The 21,043-nt window shown below is 37.1% G+C and overlaps 1 protein-coding gene across 6 annotated transcripts in view; it reads right to left on the bottom strand.

Moving 5' to 3' along the window:
* TMED8 (transmembrane p24 trafficking protein family member 8) overlaps positions 1 to 20,808 on the bottom strand; it is a 38,993-nt gene extending 18,185 nt beyond the window's left edge. For 4 of the 6 annotated variants that reach the window (XM_037020725.2, XM_017651548.3, XM_017651549.3 and 1 more), the window contains exons 1-2: positions 20,669 to 20,808; positions 20,081 to 20,149 (exon numbers count right to left, since the gene is read on the bottom strand). In XM_037020725.2, the coding sequence (XP_036876620.2) occupies positions 20,081 to 20,149; positions 20,669 to 20,786 (187 nt within the window). In that variant the 5' untranslated portion in view covers positions 20,787 to 20,808. The remainder of the gene's footprint in view (positions 1 to 20,080; positions 20,150 to 20,668) is intronic. The other 2 variants (XM_037020773.2, XM_017651552.3) reach the window with 1 other exon arrangement.
* Positions 20,809 to 21,043: the final 235 nt, after the last annotated feature.

Here is a 21,043-nt window from a genome sequence, read left to right as displayed (position 1 = left end):
GTAGCCTGCTACTTGCAATTGGGATCTGAAGTTGGGGGCCGGTCTCATGGGATCTGACGCCATCTCCGGGGAGTTAGTGTCAAAATTAAGTTAAATTCTAAGACACCCCACCCAGCTGGTGTTGGAGAACTTCTTGGTATGGGGAAAAACACCACACCATCTGGTGTCAGAAGTGGTGTGAGTGTAGTGTGAGAAGTTGTGTGAGAGTAAAGGAGAAACACAAGAGGAGGACGTTGGTTTTCTTTACACCTCTCAACAAAGGCACTGAGTCTAAGACAATCACCGAAGGTTCCCCAGCCTCTGCTATTCTGTGAAGAGGTCCTTTTCACCGAGAAATAATGAGAATACAAAGATCTTCCCTATGCTGACATAAGGAAAATCTGCTTCCTAATAAATTCTTCCCTTTGATCACTCCTCTCCACAATATCCTTTCAAATATGTACAGCCCGCTATCACATTTCCTGCACGTTCTTTCCAGGCTGACGATCTCCAGTTCTCTCAATCATCCCTTAGATGACCTCTGACCACGCTGGCCTTATTTTGTTGTTCCTCTTTATTCTATTTAAAGCAAAGAGCTAAAATGGACAACTTTTCTGGATGTGTCCTAATCCACACAGAACACGTGAAACAATAATCTTTTAATAAGGACATTATTTCTTGACATAATACCCTAACTGGGCACTAGATTTTTTTTAACTGCAAACTTAGCCTGTCAGCCTAAATAAGTCAATCAAGATCTCCAGAGCTTGTAAAAATAAACTTATTCCAAGCCCAGTCTCTTCTATGCTCTATTTTTTAAACAGATTTTTGGAAAATAATTGATTTTTAAATTTAAATGCAAGGCCTTATACATCCATATTCTTTATTTCAAATTAACTTTTTGAAATTATACTAATACATGTTTTGCTCACTATATAACAAATTAAATACAGAAAAGAAAACACTTTACCCTTCCAGACTTTAATATGCAAATCCATTACTCAGTGTAGAAAAAACAAGAAAAACAGATAGGCAAAAAACAAGAGCCAAAAAACCCAAAAACAAAACCAACCACATTCCACTAGCCAAAGATAACCACTGTTAACATTTTGTGCATATCCTTTCAGAAATATATTTATATATTTATAAATACATTTATACATATACATCCATATCAGTATGGATGTATATATACATAGATATGCATGTATATACACCTATGTATTTATATATTTACCCCCTATCCCCAGTCACCAATCTTGTGTGGGGCATGGGGACCACAGGTTCTACTGGACAATATTGTGCCATGAGCTAATCGGTTGAGGTATAACACCCAGTAGCTTAGGGTTCTCCAAAACAGAGCTTCCACTAATGTTTCATAGTTTCCACTCATTCTAGGGCTCAGTACAAATATATATATATATGTATTTCTGGAAGGGCACAGACCAAATGTTGTTGAACATTATTCATGAACATCTTTCAGGATCAATAAAAATGGGACTATATCATAATTTTAAATGGTTGCATACCACTCCATAGGCTATAAAGAAACCATAATTTCTCTAACCAATACTCATCTCTATTGTTAGAGATTGTTTCAAACCTTTTACTGTTATAGATAATGTTATTATTACAGATGTCTACCACCTTTTAAGAACTTCCCCTGCCCACAGGCTTAAAGGGGCAGTCCCTGTGAGCAAGGTGTACTCTGCTAGCTACAGCTCATCAGTCCAGGGTGAACGTCTGCCCAAAAGTCAGTCCAATTCTCTTGCCAAAAATCTTGTACCATAGACCAAAACAGACTGTGAAGAGCCTCAGTCAGGTCAGAGGCTGATCAGTCCTGCCACTGTGGAGACGTCACAAGCTTGGTAAATGCAGATAATTAAGCAGAAAAGACAACTGACAGAGACAGAAAAATAATGCACTTGAGCAAGAGATGAAACATGGGATGGGGGGGTTCAGGAGGAAAAGAGACAGAGAGGCTACCTGGCCACTTTCCAATTCCCAAAGTGTCCAACTGTGCTTCCTGCAACTGGGTTCTGTGAGATTCCTTTATGTCCTAACAATAAGCTTTCTTTTCACTTTTTATTGTAAAATATGCCAGACATACAAAAGACTGCATGAAAAGCAGACATATAACTAAAAATGTTAACAGTGGTACCAATACCTCCTTACTCACTTACTAGGTTTATTAGTAGTACTTAGGAAGTCTTGCCTAATGTCCCTTCCCAATCATCTCCCCTCTTCTGAATTTTGAATAAATAATTCCCTCATTATTCTTTATACATTTTAATCATATTAATTACTGTTAAAAACTTCCTTTCAGAAAAATTTAAATATACACAAAATTAGAAAATAATGTAAGATTCCTGTACCCATTACCTATCTTCTCAACACCTTTTAACATCCTGTTTCATTTATCCCCTACCTCCCTGCCCCCACCACCACACACAGTGGACTATTTAATGCAAAGTCCAGACATCATTATAACCATCTAGAATACATCTCTAAAGAAAAAGACTTTGAAAATATGTATAATATCATTTTCACTCCTGAAAACTGGCAATTTCTTAATATTATTCAAAGCCTAATCCATGTTCAAATTTCTTAAGTATCTCACCAATTTTTTTTAAATAGGAGATTTGCTTGAATCAAGATCCAAATAAGGAAGGTTCACATACTAAATTAAGCTGATATGTATTTGAGGTCTCTTAAGCCATATAAACCTTTGCCCCATTTTTTTCATACAATATTTGTTGGAATAAGAATAAAAAGGTCATGAGACCTGCTGATTTTTGCACATTCTGAATTTGGCTGATTGCACTTTGATGGTCCTGTGATTCTTCTAACCACTGTATTACCTGTAAATTGGTCATAGATCTAGAGCTGTGCTAATACAGTAGCCACTAGCACATAGGCTAAATTTAAATTGACTAAATTAAGTAACATTTAAAATTCAGTCCATGGTCTCACTAGCCATGTCCAAGTACTCAACAGCCACAAGTTGCTGTGTGGACAGCACAGAAACATTTTCACCATCACAGAAAATTCTAGAGGACAGTGTCAACCTAGAGGCTTGGCTAGATTCAGGCTCAGTTTTGATCTTGAAATAATACTTCAGACATGGTACATGAAACTCCCATTGCATCATACCAGGTAGCCCATAACGTGTGCCTGTCACAACTTCAAAGATGTAAAGATGGATGATTGCATTCATGTTTTCAGCCTATCAACTAATGGCTTTAGCAGCCATTCAAATCATTATCTAAAATCAATCCATCATTTCAATAGAGACTAGAAAATAATTTTCAACATTAGTTAGAATTTTTCTATAAAAAATTTCTATGAAAAAAAAAAATAACTTCCCCTCATCAACTATTTGGTTATTCCACAGTATTAGTCATAAAAGAGAGGTAGGATAAAGGTTTAAGTCTTCCCCAAGAGTGAGAATACTGAGGTAGAGTCACAGCAATCCCCATATAATGATTTGTTTTTTGAAGTATTATTAGAAACACATAGATTTTAACATATTTTATGTGTTTCTTTTCCTAGATATGGGCAATGGGTGCTCATTATAGGTGGTTCCTGTGTCCTTTGAACATGACCCCAATAGTCTTGTCTACAGCACAAGTGCCAAGTTCATCCTTTTTTTAATTAAAGTTTCATTGATATACAATCTTATTATGGTTTCACATGAACATTGTGGTTTCAACATTCACACATACTATCAAGACCCCCCCACCCCATTGCAATCGCTGTCCATCAGCATAGTAAGACACTATAGTCATTACTTGTCTTCTCTGTGCTATATTGCCTTCCCCGTGACCTACCTATATTATGTGTGCTAATTATAAGGCCCCTTAATCCCCTTCTCCCTTCCTCCCTACCCACCCTCCCCAACCCCTCGCCTTTGGTAACCTTCTTGGAGTCTGTGAGTCTGCTGCTTTTTTGTTCCTTCAGTTTTACTTTGTTGCTATACTCCACAAATGAGGGAAATCATTTGGTACTTGTCTTTCTCTGCCTGGCTTATTTCACTGAGCATAATACCCTCGAGCTCCATCCATGTTGTTGCAAATGGCAGGAGTCCTTTTCTTTTTATGGCTGATTAATATTCCATTGTGCATATGTACCACATCTTCTTTATACATTCATCTGTTGATGGACACTTACATTGCTTCCATATCTTGGCTATTGTAAATGGTGCTGCGATGAACATAAGAATCCATATGTCGTTTTGGATCAGGGATCTTGTTTTCTTTCAGTAAATTCCTAGGAGTGGAATTCCTGGGTCAAATGATATTTCTATTTTTAGTTTTTTGAGGAAACTCCATATTGCTTTCCATAATTGTTGAACTAATTTACCAACAGTGTAGGGGGCTTCCCCTTTCTCTGCATCCTTGCCAGCATTTGTTGTTTCTTGTCTGTTAGATGTTGGCCATCCTAACTACTGTAAAGTGATATCTCATTGTGGTTTTAATTTGCATTTCTCTGATAATTAGTGATGTGGAACATCTGTTCATGTGCGTATTGGCCATCCGAATTTCTTCTTTGGAGAAGTGTCTGTTCAGATCCTCCACCTATTTTTTAATCAGGTTATTTGCTTTTTGGGTGTTATGGCTTGTGAGTTCTTTATATATTTTGGATGTCAACCCATTATCAGATAAGTCATTTATGAATATATTCTCCCATATATTGTGATGCCTTTTTATTCTGCTGATTGTGTCCTTTGCTGTACAGAATCTTTTTAGTTTGATGTAGTCACATTTGTTCATTTTTTGTTTCCCTTGCCCAAAGAGATGTTTTCAGGAAAAAGCTGCTCATGTTTATATTCAAGACATTTTTGCCTACATTTTATTCTAAGAGTTTTATGGTTTCATGCCTTACATTCAGCTCTTTTATCCATTTTGAGTTTACTTTTGTGTAGGGGGTTAGACAATGATCCAGTTTCATTCTCTTACATGTAACTGTCCATTTTTGCCAACACCATTTGTTGAAGAAGCTGTCTTTTTTTCCCCATTGTATATCCAGGGCTCCTTTATCATATATTAATTGGCCATGTATGTGTGGGTTTATATCTGGGCTCTCTAGTCTATTCTATTGATCTATGGGTCTGTTCTTGTGCCAGTACCAAATCGTTTTGATTACTGTGGCTTTGTAGTAGAGCTTGAAGTCAGGGAGTGTAATCCCCCCCAAGTTTTTTCTTTCTTCTCAGGATTACTTTGGCTATTCGGGATCTTTTGTGATTCCATATGAATTTTAGAACTATTTGTTCTAGTTCATTGAAAATTGCTGTTGGTATTTTGATAGGGATTGTGTTGAATCTGTAGATTGCTTTAGGCAGGATGGCCATTTTGACAATATTAATTCTTCCTATCCATAAGCACAGGATAAATTTCCATTTATTAGTGTCTTCTTTAATTTCTCCCATGGATGTCTCAAGTTTTCAGAGTATAGGTCTTTCACCTAACCTCCTTAGTTAGGTTTACTCCTAGGTATTTTATACTTTTTGATGCAATTGCAAATGGAGTTGTTTTCCTGATTTCTCTTTCTGCTAATTCATTGTTAGTATATAGGAATGCAACATTTCTGTGTATTAATTTTGTATCCTGCAACTTTGCTGAACTCAGTTATTAGTTCTAACAGTTTTTTGGTGGAGTCTTTAGAGTTTTCTATGTATAATATCATGTTGTCTGGCTAAATTCATTTATAAATGCCCTACCTCAGACCTGGAATCTGCCATTTTCCTAAGGAGTTCTGGTCCTTTTTCATCAGAGAAGTTATTTAGAGACCACAATCTAGGTAAAATATCATACACACACACACATACACACATCATGAATTCACCCAAATACTTCCAGTTCAGAGTACAGGATATTTACCTAGTTTTTATTTTATATCTGTATTTCTTGGTCTCTTTTACAGAAAATACTCACATAAATATATATTTGTTTGATTCTACAATATAATCATTAGAATAATAATATTATTACTAAAAGTATGGTTATTTAATCAGAGGTTTAAATTCATTGCAGTTCTTTTTAGACCTATGATATATCCCAATGGACATGTTCTGTCAAATTTTACTGTTTTAAAGTCACTTGAAATAATAATTCTATGTGTGGTCTTGCCACTAACTTCTAATTATGCCACAAAGCTCATTTTTTTCATTTTATTTTAATTTTTAGAAATTCCTTTGGATTTATTCTTTATTTACACTGATGTAAAACGTTTTCATGTTTCCAAAGAAAATTTTTTTAAATCAGAGAAGCCTAACTTTTATTGTAGATGACTATTTTTATTTGTTTTTAAATTTAATTTTCCATTACTTCTTTTTGTAATATAAGGAAACATATATGCATATACTCATATTTTACCTTTCCTTAGGAAAAACATATACACATTCTTCTGCACCTTGTTTTTATTATTTCACATATAGTCTTGAGATCCCTCCATAAAAGATTACACAGATCTTATTCTTTCTTTCTCACACCAGCATTCCTGGTTGTGTGGAAGCACACCATATTGATGTCCCTACAGTGGTCATTTGGGTTATTTCCAGTCTATTACTATTACACATTGAACTACAATTCCTTGTGCATAGTTCATATTTTGCCCATGTCTTTGGGATAAATTCCTAGCAGCAGAATTTCTAGACTAAATTCCTCTCCATAGAGATTGTATCATTTTATATTCCCATCAGCCACATATGAGTGCCCCTGTGGGGACAGCTTCCACAACAGATTATGTTGTCAAATTCTAAACAGAACATGAGGAATGGTATTAATGTACACTCTTATTTTTTAATGCATTCAAGCTTTCTTTTCAAACAATAACCTCTCTTTACTTTTATTTCCTTAAGACAAATCCTCAGAATTGAAAGGCCATGTCTACACATTAAGACTTTTATATATATACACATTGCCCAATTTCTCTCCAAATTTAACTTCTATTAGCAATGTGACCATTTCCCCACATACTCACTAACACTATAATTTATAATCTCTGCCCATCTGATAAATAAAACAGCATGAGACATTACTGTATTAATTTGTAATCCTTTGATAATTCATGTCAAAACAAATTCTTTTATGCATATAAGCTTGGTTGTTTTGTTTGCTTCTGGTTAAAAACATGAGGTAATACTATACAAACTGTTTAATCTACCTTCTTCATTCAACAATGGCATTTATCTATTTAAAGTAGCCCACTGAATTTACCCTTCAGATATCACTTCACTAAACATTCTGCCAAAAATCAAAATATACATAGCAACCACATCAAAAAGGTATTGTGAGTTAAGAATTTTTGCCTATTTCATTAAACAAAACTTTACTGATACTCTGCTATGTGCCAAGCAGTATATTCCATATTGGGAAAAATAAGTTAAATTAGACATGATTTGTGTCCTCAAAGAGCTCAGTCTACTGAGGAAAGAAACTCATAAATAGACAACTGTAATATAAACATGGTGTTATTTAGAACAGAATTAGAGTTATGCACTAGTTATCACAGTATCACAGAAACACAGTAAGTATGTAACTAATTCAGGTAAGAAAGGTGTCAAAGAGGTTTCCTGAAAGAGATGACAATTAAGCTGTCTTAAAGAATGAGTAGGATAAGGCCAAGTCAAGTGGACAAGGGCACTGAAGGCAAAAGGGACTGAATGAGCAAGCGCAAGGAGACAAAAACCACCACAATGAAAACTACAGAACATTAATGAAGACACAAACAAGTGGAAAGACATCTGAATAAATGAATCTAAGTTCACAGACTGGAACTTAACACAGTTATTTTTGGGGGGGATTTTTTATTAAGGTATTATTGATATACACTCTTACGAAGGTTTCACATGAAAAAACCATGTGGTTACTACATTTATCCACATTATCAAGTCCCCACCCATACCCCAATGCAGTCACTGTCCATCAGTGCAGCAAGATGCCACAGATCCACTATGTGCCTTCTCTGTGCTACACTGTTCTCCCAGTGAACCCCCACACCATGTGTACTAAACATGATACCCCCTCTCCACCCGCCCTCCCACACCCCTCCCCTTTGGTAACCACTAGTTCCTTCTTGGAGTCTGTGAGTCTGCTGCTGTTTTGTTCCTTCAGTTTTGCTTCCTTGTTATACTCCACAAATGAGGGAAATCATTTGGCACCTGTCTTTCTCCACCTGGCTTATTTCACTGAGCATGTCCTCCAGCTCCATCCATGTTGTTGCAAATGGTAGGATTTGTTTCTTTCTTATGGCTGAATAGTATTCCATTGTATATATGTACCACATCTTCTTTATCCATTCATCTACTGATGGACACTTAGGTTGCTTTCATATCTTCGCTATTGTGGAACTTAACACTGTTATAATGCCCATATCACCCAAAGCAACCTACAGATTCAATGCAATCACTATCAAAATTGCAATGGCACTTTTTACAAAAATACAAAAAAAGTATTAAAACTCATAAGGCTGCAAAAGATCCCAAAAAGCCAAACAGTCGTAAGAAAGAACAAAATTGAAGATGCCATACTTTCTGGTTTCAAAATATATTACAAAGATACAGTAATTAAAACAGTATGATACTGTCATAAAGACAGACATATGGACCAACGAACCTGAGTAAGAGCCCATAAATCAATTCACATATATATGGTCAACTGATCTTCAACAAAGGTGCCAAGAACACAGAATAGGTCAAAGATAGTCTCTTCAACAAATGGTGGTGGGAAAACTGGATAACCACATTCAAAAGAATGAAATTGGACCCTTATCTCACACCATACAAAAATCAGCTCAAATTGGATTAAAAACTTAAACATAAGGCCTGAAACTATAAAACTTCTAGAAGAAAACTGGGAGAAAATCTTCATGACATTGGTCTAAGTGATGATTTTATGAATATGACACCAAAAGCAGAGGTAACAAAAGCAAAAACAGGCAGGTGGAACTACATCAAACCAAAAAGCTTCTGCATAGCAAAGGAAACAATCAACAGAATAAAAAGACAACATATGGAATGAGAGAAAATATTTGTCAACCATGTATCAAATAAGGAGTTAATTTCCAAAATATATAAGGAACTCCTACAACTCAATAGAAAAATAACTCAATTAAAAATTGAGCTAAAGACTTGAATGGACATTTCTCCAAAGACGACATACAGATGGCCAACAAGTATATGAAAAGATGCTTAACTAATCATCAGGAAATGCAAATCCAAACCACAATGAGATATCACCTCACATCTGTTAGGAAGGCTATTATAAAAAGCACAAAAGACAAGTATTGGAGAGGATGTGTGGAATTGGAACCCTTGTATACTGTTGGTGTATGCTGTAGGTGGGAATTTAAAATAGTGCCACCAGTATGTAAAACAGTATGGGATGCCTCAAAAAAATTAAAATTAGAACTATCATATGCTCTACCAATCTCACTTCCAGGTATTTATCCCAAAGAATTGATATTAGGATCTTGAAGAGATAATAGCACTCCAATGTTCACTGCAGCACTAGTCACAAAAGACAAGATGTGGAAACAATTTAAATATCCACTGAAAGATGAATGGATAAAGAAAATGTGACATATACATACAATAGGATATTATATGCCTAAAAAAGGAAATTCCACAACATGCAACATGGATGAACCTTAAAACATTATGCTAAGTGAAATAAGCCAGCCACAGAAGGATAAATATTGCATGATTCCATTTACATGAGATATCTAAAATAATCAGACTTATAGAATCAAGAGAGTAGAATGGTGGTTGCCAGGGGCTGGGAGAAGGGGGAATGGAGAGTTGCTAATCAATGGGCATAAAGTCTCAATTATGTAAACTGAATAAGCTCTAGAGATCTACTGTACAATATTGCCCCTTTAATTAACAATATTGTATGTGTGCAAGAAAATGTTAAGGATGTATTTAAAATTACACAGAAATTTTAAGAAGAATAAACATCAGTATAACAAACAGAACACCATGCCAGTTCATGTGTATAGAAGAGTACACAGAGATGAGTCCAGAGACCCAGGTCCCACCAATTTAACTCTGTTTATTGAATTCCTAACAAGTGCCTGGCCTCATGCTATGTACTGGAGATAGTGCACTAAAAAGGAGATACAGTTCTGGCCCTCTTGAAGATAACAGAGAAAACTGTGAGAGGCTTTTATTCCACAGATGATGAAGAATGTTAACCTAGGAAACTACATGGTCACATTTGTATTTTTTGGTAGAATTCTATGGCAGCTGTTGGTAGAATGGATATTACCAGATCAGACAGGAGGCCTTTGCAGAAGTCCACATTGGGAGGCAATAAGGACCTAATCATGATAGTTGAAACAGACAGAACTCAATTAGAAAATAATAGACATATTCTAGAACTTTGCTGAGAAGTTGTATCAAGTCTAATGGTCTACAGATTCTGGATTCTCTCTTCCCCCTTAGGATAATTGGTACATCAGCTCATTTCTAGTCCCTGACATTCCTCAAAGATGGCACACAATTACATTTGCCAGGTTCTTTCAGGACCCTAGATGCATAGTCATCTGTCAACCTTGTGGCTTTCAAATACTCAACCTTGGGGTAGGGGTGGGTGGTGGAGGGTGGGAAGTAGGGAGGGGAAAGTGGGGGTGGGGATTGGAACGGTGGACATTGTAAATAGTACACAATGTAAGCCAGACTGGAAGATCTTTTTCCAGCCCCACCTAGTTAGGGAACAGGCACATGACTTAAAATACTCCCACCAAGAATTTGGAATAGGGTTGGCGCACAGAGGAGACAGAATTCACTGAGTGACAGCCAAAGAGCCCTGGCCAAACTGCTTTTGCTGCTTAGCCTCTAGAGTCTATTCTTCAGCTTTCTAACAATGTGGTGAGCCTCCTGGATTCAATAATCCTTTGTGCTTAAGGCAGCTAGAATTGGTTTCTATTACCTATAAACAAGAACACTGACTAAAATAGCTGGGTGAAATTTGCCTGGGTCCAGAAATCTGAACTTAAAGTAGTTAGTTACCCTATTTTCATTCTGATCATCTTTATTATTATGGACAAGACTCAGTGATCACTTACTATATGCAAATTACTTTCTAAGCAGAGGCAGAAGGCACAGCCTCGATATACGCTTGTCTGTTCTGGTCAGTTTTCCTAATCTTCACACCCTTCTAAATCACCAGTTGCCTTGACGATATAATCAATCTTTTTGGAGACAGACCCAGGGAGCCAATCTTGGGGGCCAGGGTAAACATGGCACTGACTTCCATGTCACAGCACCTCAGGTATGAGTTTGATTTCCCTGGGATCAAATTTAGGCAGCATGGTGGAGGCAGTTGGTGTCAGATGAACCCACGTTAGGGATGATTGAAGAAAGTTGCACCTTGGCCTCCTTCAGGCCAGAAGTCAAGAGCTGGATTGTCCTTGTACAATTTATTCCGGATACAAATGTTTTATCAATTATATGTTATAAATACCTGCTTCCACTTTATGGTTTACCTTTTTATTCTTTTAATGGTGTCCTTTGATAAGCCAAAGTTAATTTTACTGTAGTCAAAACTCATCAGTCTTTTTCTTTATTAGTCATTGTGTGTCCTGTTTCAGATGTCTTTCCCTCCTACACTGAGATCAAGAAAATATTCTATTATCTTTTAGGACCTTTCTTATTGCCTTTCACATTTTCATCTACAATCCAACTAGAGTTTATTTTTTTGTGTATATGGCGTGAGAAGAATCAAGTTTCTTTTCTTTTCTTTCTCTCTTTTCTCTAAGGATATTCAACTGACCCAACATTTACCATTCTTTCCCCACTGCTCTACAGTACAATCTTTGTTGCAAATCAAAGATTTTGTTTCAAGGCTTTTATTCTATTCCTAGCGCCTATCGGACCATTTGTAAAAGCTTTAAAATAAGTCTTGATACCTGAGAGAACAAATCTTTCCACTTTATTGCCCCTACTCTTACTCGTTCTTATGAGTTTGCTTTAGGTGGGCTTTTGTTTCTATATATATTTTAGAACCAGCTTGTAAAATTCCACCCAAAAAACCCACCAAAATCCTGATGGAATTTTTGTCAGGATTGCATTTCATCTATAAATAAAGTGGGGAAAATTGATTATCTTACACAATATTGAGTCTTCTAAAAATATGACACATCTTTCCATTTATTAATTTCTCTCAATAATGTATCAGAACCTTCTGCATAAAGGTTTTACATATCTTCTGTGATATTTATTTCTAGGTATTTGAATTTTCTTTACTTCATGGTAAACAGTAGTTTTATATTATTTTTTAAACTTCACTACTGGTATATAAATTCAATGGAATTTTAGATACTGGCTCTGTACCCAGCAATCTGGACAAATTATTAATTCTAATAATTTATCTGTAGATTATTTTGAATTTTCCACATATATAATCATCATCTGAAAACAAAAGATTTATCAAGATTCTTTTCTAATCATATTTTATTTTTCTTGCCTGACTGTACTAGCTAGAACTAGCTAGAATATCCTAAAATGATGAAGAGCATGTTGTCTTTTTCCCAATTTCAAGAGGAAAACTTTCAAATCTCAGCATTAAGTTTAATGTTGTTTACAGGTTTTTTGTAAATATGCTTTATACAACTTTGGAAGTTTTCTTTTATTCCTACTTTGCTAAGAGTTTTGAATCATAAAGAGAGGTTGAGTTTTACCAGTTTTTTTGCACCTATTAAATTGGTAATTTTAAATCCTCTGGTGTATTAAAATGGTGATTTACACTGACTTTAATATATATTAAATGACTTTGTCTTCCTGGAAAAACCCAACTTAGTCATATATATTGCTCGATTCAGTCTGCTAATATTTGTTGATGACTTTTATATCTGTTAATAACGGAGATTAAATTGTAATTTTCTTTTCATCTGAGATCATTTTGATTCTGCCTGAAGGATTTATTCCTTAAGTGCAGATCTGGAGGTGATAAATCTTGTTTTGATATCTTTATTTCACCCTCATTCTTGAAGACTATTTTCACTGGGAAAAAAAAATCTTGCATTGGTATTCTCTTTCAGGATTTTAAAGACAATCTAGCTTCTATTGCTCCATGCAGAAATGAGATGGAAGTCTAATTACTATTCCTTTGAAAGCAAACAATAATTTTTCTCTGGCTACTTTTTTTTCTCTGCTTTGGTTTTTTAAGTTTTAACTTAGTATGTACTTACTATGGATTTCATTGTATTTATTCTGCTTAAAGCATATAAGGCTTCTTGAATCGGTATATTCCATTAGTTTTGGAAAATTCACACTATTTCCATCAATTCTTGCTCTCCTCATAGCTGATGACTCCAATTATACAAATGTTAGACCCTCTCACCAAATCTTTAATGTCTCTTACCTCTTTTCTGAATTTTCTATTGTTGCATTCTCACATATTTCCTTCTGGATATTTTTTTTCTGACCTTTCTTCCAGTTCACTATTCTCTCTGCAGTTGTAGTGACTTGTTGCTAAACCTATTAATTAAGTACTTAACTTTCATCTGAATTTTCAGTTATAGTATTTCTATTTGGTTCTATTTTTATAAATTCAGTTACCTGCCAAGTTTCTCAAACTTATCTTTTACCTGCTTGAACATAAAAATGTAATTATTCTTAAGTCTGTATCTGGTTAACTCCAAAATCTGGTAACCTTCTGGATCCATTTTTACCTCCTATTGTTTCTTGTTTTTGTTCACATTGTCTGGTGAGCAATGATACTCACACATCCGGTCTTTTCTGATATGTGCCAAAATTGTTCTTGCAAAATTGTTTGTGGAAATAATTTGAAGCTTACAATGATCCTTCAGAGATTTGCCTTTGCTTCTTCCACATACCTGGGGGCAATAGCACCCCAGGATCACATTAATCCAATTTCACGAACATAGATGTTTCTGAAGCTGAGCTGCAGTACCTGCAATGACCTACTTTTAATTTACCCTTACTTCTAAAACATGGCCTTTCATGGTCCTAACCCAGAGAAAAGGGGGTTCATCAGAGTTTTACCTACTTGAATGGTCCTGAACAGTAACTCCTATTACTTTAATCCAAAGAGGCACTTTCACAGCTTTGACAGTCTCCCCATTCAGGAATTCAAAATATGCCCTCAGAGGAAAAAGGAGCCCCCAAATGAACTCTCATCCTTGGACCTCTATCTCTGTACTTCTGCCCTCACATGGATCATAGCCTAACAATTCTTCATTATCTGGCTTGTTCTCCAGGATCTTCAAGATGTTTATATGTCGACAATTATTTTCTAATTGTTCCAACTGGGAGAACTGATCCCAATTACCTAATCTGCCATTACTCTACATTTGCTCTTAACTTTTTCAGTTTGAAGATACCTCAGTGAATAAAATGGAAACAAAATAGAAAATTTTAAATTCTACCTTCTTTCTGTCATTGGCTAGTAGTATCAGCTTATCTAAGCAGTGGTTATATCTCCCTTTGATTTATCCTGCTGCTTAGATCAATAAGGTTGAATTTTTAGACAGAAGTGAAATTAGCACAAAAATGCAAGACAGTAGTAGATATTTTAAATTATATAAAATTAATCCATAGGTAGATTTACATAAAAATTCATCAAAAAGAAAAAGGCCTAGAAAAGGTCTGTGCCTGATGAGTAAAAAGGCAAGAGAGATGTATAAAATTGCTCTATAAACATACTGAAGAATCTCATGACACATTTGTGTCTATTTTTTCTGAATAGGTACTATATCCACATTATTCAAAACTCAAGAGTATAAAAGTAGGCAGTGAAACAACATGGATGGAGCTGGAGGATATTATGCTCAGTGAAATAAGCCAGGCAGAGAAAGACAAGTGCCAAATGATTTCCCTCATTTGTGGAGTATAACAACGAAGCAAAACTGAAGGAAAAGAATAGCAGCAGACTCAGAGACTCCAAGAAGGAACTAGTGATTACCAAAGGGGAGAGCTGGGGGAGGGTGGGTGGGGAGGGAGGGAGAAGGGGATTGAGGGGTATTATGTTTGGTACACATGGTGTGGGGGATCACGGGGAGAACAGTGTAGCCCAGATAAGGCACATAGTGGATCTGTGGCATCTTACTACACTGATGGACAGGGCCTGCATTGGGGTATGGGTAGGGATTTGATAGTATGGGTAATGTAGTAACCACATGGTTTTTTCATGTGAAACCTTCATAAGAGTGTATATCAATAATACCTTAAATAAATAAACAAACAAACAAATAAAAATAGGCAGTGAAAACTACCCCTCATCTCAGTCCCCACTTCCAAAGGCAACCATTATTAGGTTTTATGTAGTATTCCAGAGATACTTTGTGCATACTTAAAAAGTGGGTGTGTGTGTACACAAATAATGAACATACTAGACATACTACTATAAACCTTGCTTTTTCTACTTATTTCAAAGACCTTTCCATAACTACATATGAAAAGTTTCCTCATTCTCTTCTACAGCTGATTAATATTTCATTGGATGTTCCATAATTTATTTAACCAGTTTTCTACTGATGGACACTCACATCCTTTCTAATATTTTTACCATCATAAACAATGCTATAATAACCTTATGCTTCATCACTAAACAGGTATATGAATAAATCTATGGCATAAATTCCAGGAAGGAATGGATCAATGAAGGCCTATACTGTAATTCTGATAGATATTGATAAATTGCCCTCCATAACATTTGTATCAAATTACATTCCCATCAGCAATGCATCAAAGTTTTTGTTTCTAAACACCCTTATCAACATAATGAGATATCAAAATACCCATTTAGATCAAAATACCCATATGATTTTCATTTCCATTACGAGTTAGGTTGAGCATTTTTTGTATGTTCAGAGCCACTTTTTATAGCCTCTTAACAGCTTATGCAAGAAAAAAAATGAAAAGAGATACTGCTTTATATTTTTAAGGTTAAAGGTATATATAAATTATATAAGAACTACTGGTAAAATGACTTGTAATTGGATTCAAAGAGGCTGGAAGTAAGAAAAAGAGAAACAGAGGTATAGAGTGTAGAAGATGCAGTCCTGTTTTAAAGAGAGGGAAAATAACTGCAAACAATTTTTATGTCTCCTAAATTTATTTAGTTAAAATTTAACTACTGTAAAGAAGAAAAAGCCAGTTTTTCTATAATATAGCTTTTAATGTCAACCAAATATAGATCAATTCTACAAGTACTCCTAGAAGAGACCAGAGAAACTGGGACAAGCTTTGCAAATTTAGATGGTATGTGGAAAAATGCCTTTTTTATTTTAATGGGTGTATATTTATTTGAACATGTATTAGGAAAAACTGACACAAACCAGTAATATCCATGAGTATTATTTAGGATAAATCCAAATTTTAAATATCAATTTAAAGAAAATAATAAAAATAGAATAATAAAAAATAAAAACAATATTGGAAGGTATTTAATGTTGCAAGAATCATGACTATACCTGAATGGCCAAAGTCTTGGGAACAATGAATGGAGACGGGAAAATGGAAGCTCAAGAATAACTCAGTTAAAACTGGTAGCCTCCAATGCAAAGGTGAGGTAGGGGAGTAAAAAAAAACTTTCTTCAAAGGATTTCTTTTATATTAGACAATTTTAAAAATATATGAGTTTTCTATGTTACCAGAGTATGGTTTCAGACTTTTCTGATCATGCTACATTTACATTTACTATGAACTAGAAAAAAAAGTCTTTTTTTCTAGAGCCTTTAAATATGAGGTCAGAGTTCTTTAGAACAGACCTCATAGGATTTCCCGTTCACTAAACAGGCCACAAAGAGATAATTAACCTGGCCTTTTAGATTCAAGTACAGAAGAACCAAAAGCAGGTTATGTGGTTATAGACTTAAGAGGCCTAAACAAAAAGAAACTGGCTGAATTTATATTCCAACCAAATCCAGAGAACATGTGATCCGATTTCTCTTCAGCCCTTATGAGTGGGACATGCTCCTAAATGGTCATTCAGATTAAGCATGGGTTGTACTACTGTGGACTGATTTATGACAGTACTAATAGGCTATCTCAACACCATAAAAACACAACTGCTTTCAGATAAAAAACAACCACAGGCGGACAAATTTATACCATTTTGACAAAAAACTTCAACAGAAAACCAAAAAATACAGGACTCTCTGGTATAAACTTCCACTCTTTTGGAAGTTGGAAATCCAGTATGGTAGCTATCAATTAAAATTTTTAATTTTAATTAAATAACCATATATATGTAACATCATCATCACTGCAGGAAGACTTACTGCACTGTTCTAAGTCCTTTATAAGAATCATGAAAGAGTTCACCTGACTGTTTCCAGTCATTACAGTCTCAATGCATTGATAGTTTTCAGGATCAAATACACCAAATCAAGTTCTACTGCTGACTTCAGGATCAAAACAGACTTTGCCATTTACTTCCCCCAAAGCTCCCAACATTAAAAAAAAAAACACCTGCTTTTAAATGATGCAACAAGTATGCCTCAGAGAGTTTCAATATGTAAAGATTAATATTTCTCTCCTCTTGGGGACTGAAGGATCCAAGTGCCCTAAATAAAAGACTATTAAAAACAATTACAGCTCATAAAACAATAAGAACACTATGACCCACTGGAGAATTTAGTTCAGAAGAACATTAAACACTTTTCACTTTATCACCAAAACCTCAGCTAACAAACATGAAGACTTTCAATAGGTATCCTCTGCAGAGAATACCAAAAAAAAAAATAAGTTATGGTTATTCTTCATAATTACTTGAAGGAATAAGATACGCTGACAAATCAAAACTCTTAATTCAATAACAACTGAATGTCCAACTTCATTTCTTATTGCTGTTTTCCCTCTAAGAAAGGATGACAAAAACCTCTTTCAATTTCATTCTTTCTTAGGCCTCTATTGCTTACTCACTGGATCATTTTCCAGAGGAAGTCAGCAGGATCCAACAGAAGAAATTCCTAATTTGAAGCAGATTTTTTACCCCCAAATCTATACAACTCTGAGCCATGCCAAATGAGTGATTTCCACACCACTTGGGAAACCTAGCTAACTCTCTAACTCATGGTTTCTCAGCAATAGCACCACTGACATTTAGGGATATATAATTCTTTGTTGGGAGGGCTGTCCTGTACAGTGCAGGTTTTAGCAGCATCTCTGGTCTCCACCCACTCAGTAATAGCCCTCCCCGGCTTCCCAGATATAGTTCTGAGAACCAAAATGTCCCCTGGGGGAAGCAAAATCACACCTGGTTGAGAACCACTGCTTTCGCCCACAGAACATTCTTGATTATCTCAACCCTAATTCCTCACATTCACTTGATACTCCTCCAAGTCTGTGTTGAGACTTAGTCTCACAATCCAGCAAATATTTACAGAATCTCTATGACACAACATGTAGGGCTCTAAGGAAATAAACATACAAGTTAAATTCAGACCCTGGTTTCTTGGAGGGTGAGTATATAAAGAACTGTGATAAAAGACAGCCAATTATAAAATGTTTCAGATTGATTTTTGTTCCTGTGGTATTCTCATCTCACCAAACTAAAAACACTTTGGGGGCAGAGACCATAACCGCTCTGGATACCAATACTTAATTAATGGCCAATAAAAATAAACTATTGTAAACTTCATCATAACAAGATGACAAATTCACATGAACAAAAAACTCCATAGCTAACCTGGAGAAATAAGTTAACCTCTCCAGGCTGTAATTTGTTCTTCTGTAAAATGGGGAGAAAATGATTGTTGACAGGATTAAGTCAGATAATATGAGTAAATCTTTTCCCACATTCTGACACAGAATAAGCATTCAATTATTGTAAGCTATGATTACTATTATTTTATTAGCCACAAATCCTACCTTAAGGGGAAGAGCTTGCTCTGGGCTACAACAACAAACCACTACATGACATAAAGGAAATCAACACTTATCTCAAGAGGAAGAAAGTAACCGTTAAGTATTTCTATCAGTGTTCTGGCAGAAAAAGTGAATGCAGGTACCAACTAATGGGCTGGGGAACAAACTTAGTGACAAACCCACTATCTTGCAATATATTTCTGGACTATTCTTAAGACCTTTCTATTTAAAAATATGTGTGATTTTTGCCATAAGCATACAGGATCTAAAGGGAAAGTAGAAAAAATCTGTAATTTATAAATATTGACACATGCAAGGGACAGATGTTTATAAGACTTTGAGTCTCATTTGCTTAACCTTTTAGAAATTATGCTTAATTTCTATTGCTCTAGTGTTAAATACATGTCATCAAGTTTGAATTTACTGCAAAGCCTAAGAGTTCGTAAGTTAAAAAAAAAGAAAAATTGTTATCTGTTTTAAGAGAACATAAAGTCACCAAAAAACGCTGGGTAATTCAAAGGTGTGTGTGTGTGTGTGTGTGTGTGTGTGTTATGAAAGCAGTATTAGGGGATGAGAGATATATGGGATACAAGTAAAAGACAGGAAAAGTCACCATGCTGGAAGTTGCACATCCAAGAACACCTCCCCACAGCACAGAGTTTAGGTGAGCAAAAACAGACCTTATTCTCATAATAATACATGACACCAGTATAGTTTGTACCATGGGCTTGGCACCAAGTTCCTCATACACAGTGGCTCATGTAATCTGCCCAGCAATCTTATAAGGCAGGTACTATTAGTACCCACATTTTACAGATGATGAAACAGACCAAGGGAAGTTAAATGACTTGCCCAAGTTGACTTCATTAGTAAATGGAAGATTCTGACTCCAAACCAGGCACTGTGGCTGGCACTAACTCTACTGCTATACTTCATGGCCTATTTTAATTTCAGGTTTGGAAAATTAATTTCCATTTGCAACTCAGTGAGACCAGTTCTCTTCCCCTACCTTTCTGTATTTCAAAAGAGCATCCTTTTAGTTGTATGTTGTGTGGTGATCTTAAGGAGGCCAGAAATGTAAAAGTGTGACAGGCCCTCTTTTACCTTTGAACACTTAAGTAATCCACACTGAGGAACCTGAGTGGGTAGAAATGAACAAGAGGAAGGTCCTGGAGAATACGGGAGGTCGCCAAAGTTCCTATTTCTACCCCTATTTCCTGCCTTTGCTCTGGCCACTATAATCATTTAAAAGACCCCAGAACCTACCTATTCCAACTCTGCTTTTCATCTCTCCCACGCTGAGAGATGGAGAGGATGGAGGCGAGGCGCCGAGACCTACGTGCAAGGAGGCTAGAGTCAAGTGGAGTTCTGGCCAAAGGAAGGTAAGGCTGCCCGCCTGGATGGGGGCAGAGGAGTGCGTGGAAGGGGACAGGTGTGGGGATCGGGGCGGGGAGCCAGAAGCTGAGGGCAGCGAGGCCAATGCTGGGGTCCGCAGCCAAGGCGTGATCAGCGGGCGGGCAGAAGCTGACGAGGCGCCAGGGGCGAGCAGCCCTGTCACTACCATCTGGGCTGATCTGAGAACGAAAGCGAGGCAGGAACCGAAGCGTTTCAAAACAGGAGTAGAAAACAACCTCGAGTGAAGCCCTGGGTCCGGGTGGTGGCAACGGCGGGGGCGGAGGTCGCGGGGCAGCGGGGCCCGGGCAGCAGCGAAGGCGGGGGCTCCGCCGCGCAGGGGCTGTCCAGGCGGGTCCGCTCCGCCGGGAAACGCGGGCAGAGCGCGGCCGAACCTCGCGCCGAGGTGCGGGGCCCCGAGGCCGGGCTGCACCCACCCGCCGGCGCCCCAGCCTTGCGTACCTGAAGCGGCCGCCTGGCTCCCCTCCACTCCCAGGCCGTCCCCGACGCCGCCCGCCGGCCCTCGGCGGGCTGTGGGGCTCAAGAAGCCGGACCCCTCAGCCACAAGCCCGTCCGACATCTGCAGCCAGCGCCAGGAGCGCCTCGGCCGCCAGCCGCGAGTGGCTCCGGAAACAGCCGAAGGCCCAGCGAGTGCGCCCGCGGTGCGCCGGGAAGAACCGAGCGGAGCCCACGGGCCGGAAGGGGCTGCGCGCCGGCCCCCGAGCGGCCACAGGAGCTCTGGCCAGAGGAGGCTGGCGACGCGGACGCTGGGAGGGTCACTGCGTGCTTGTGAACGCAGGATTTTAAAGTCGGGCTTGAAAGGACAAACAAAACCTC

Source organism: Manis javanica, chromosome 8 (assembly GCF_040802235.1).
Source record: "Manis javanica isolate MJ-LG chromosome 8, MJ_LKY, whole genome shotgun sequence".
In the NCBI taxonomy this organism is placed as follows: domain Eukaryota; kingdom Metazoa; phylum Chordata; class Mammalia; order Pholidota; family Manidae; genus Manis; species Manis javanica.
This window is presented reverse-complemented; position numbering and strand designations above follow the sequence as displayed.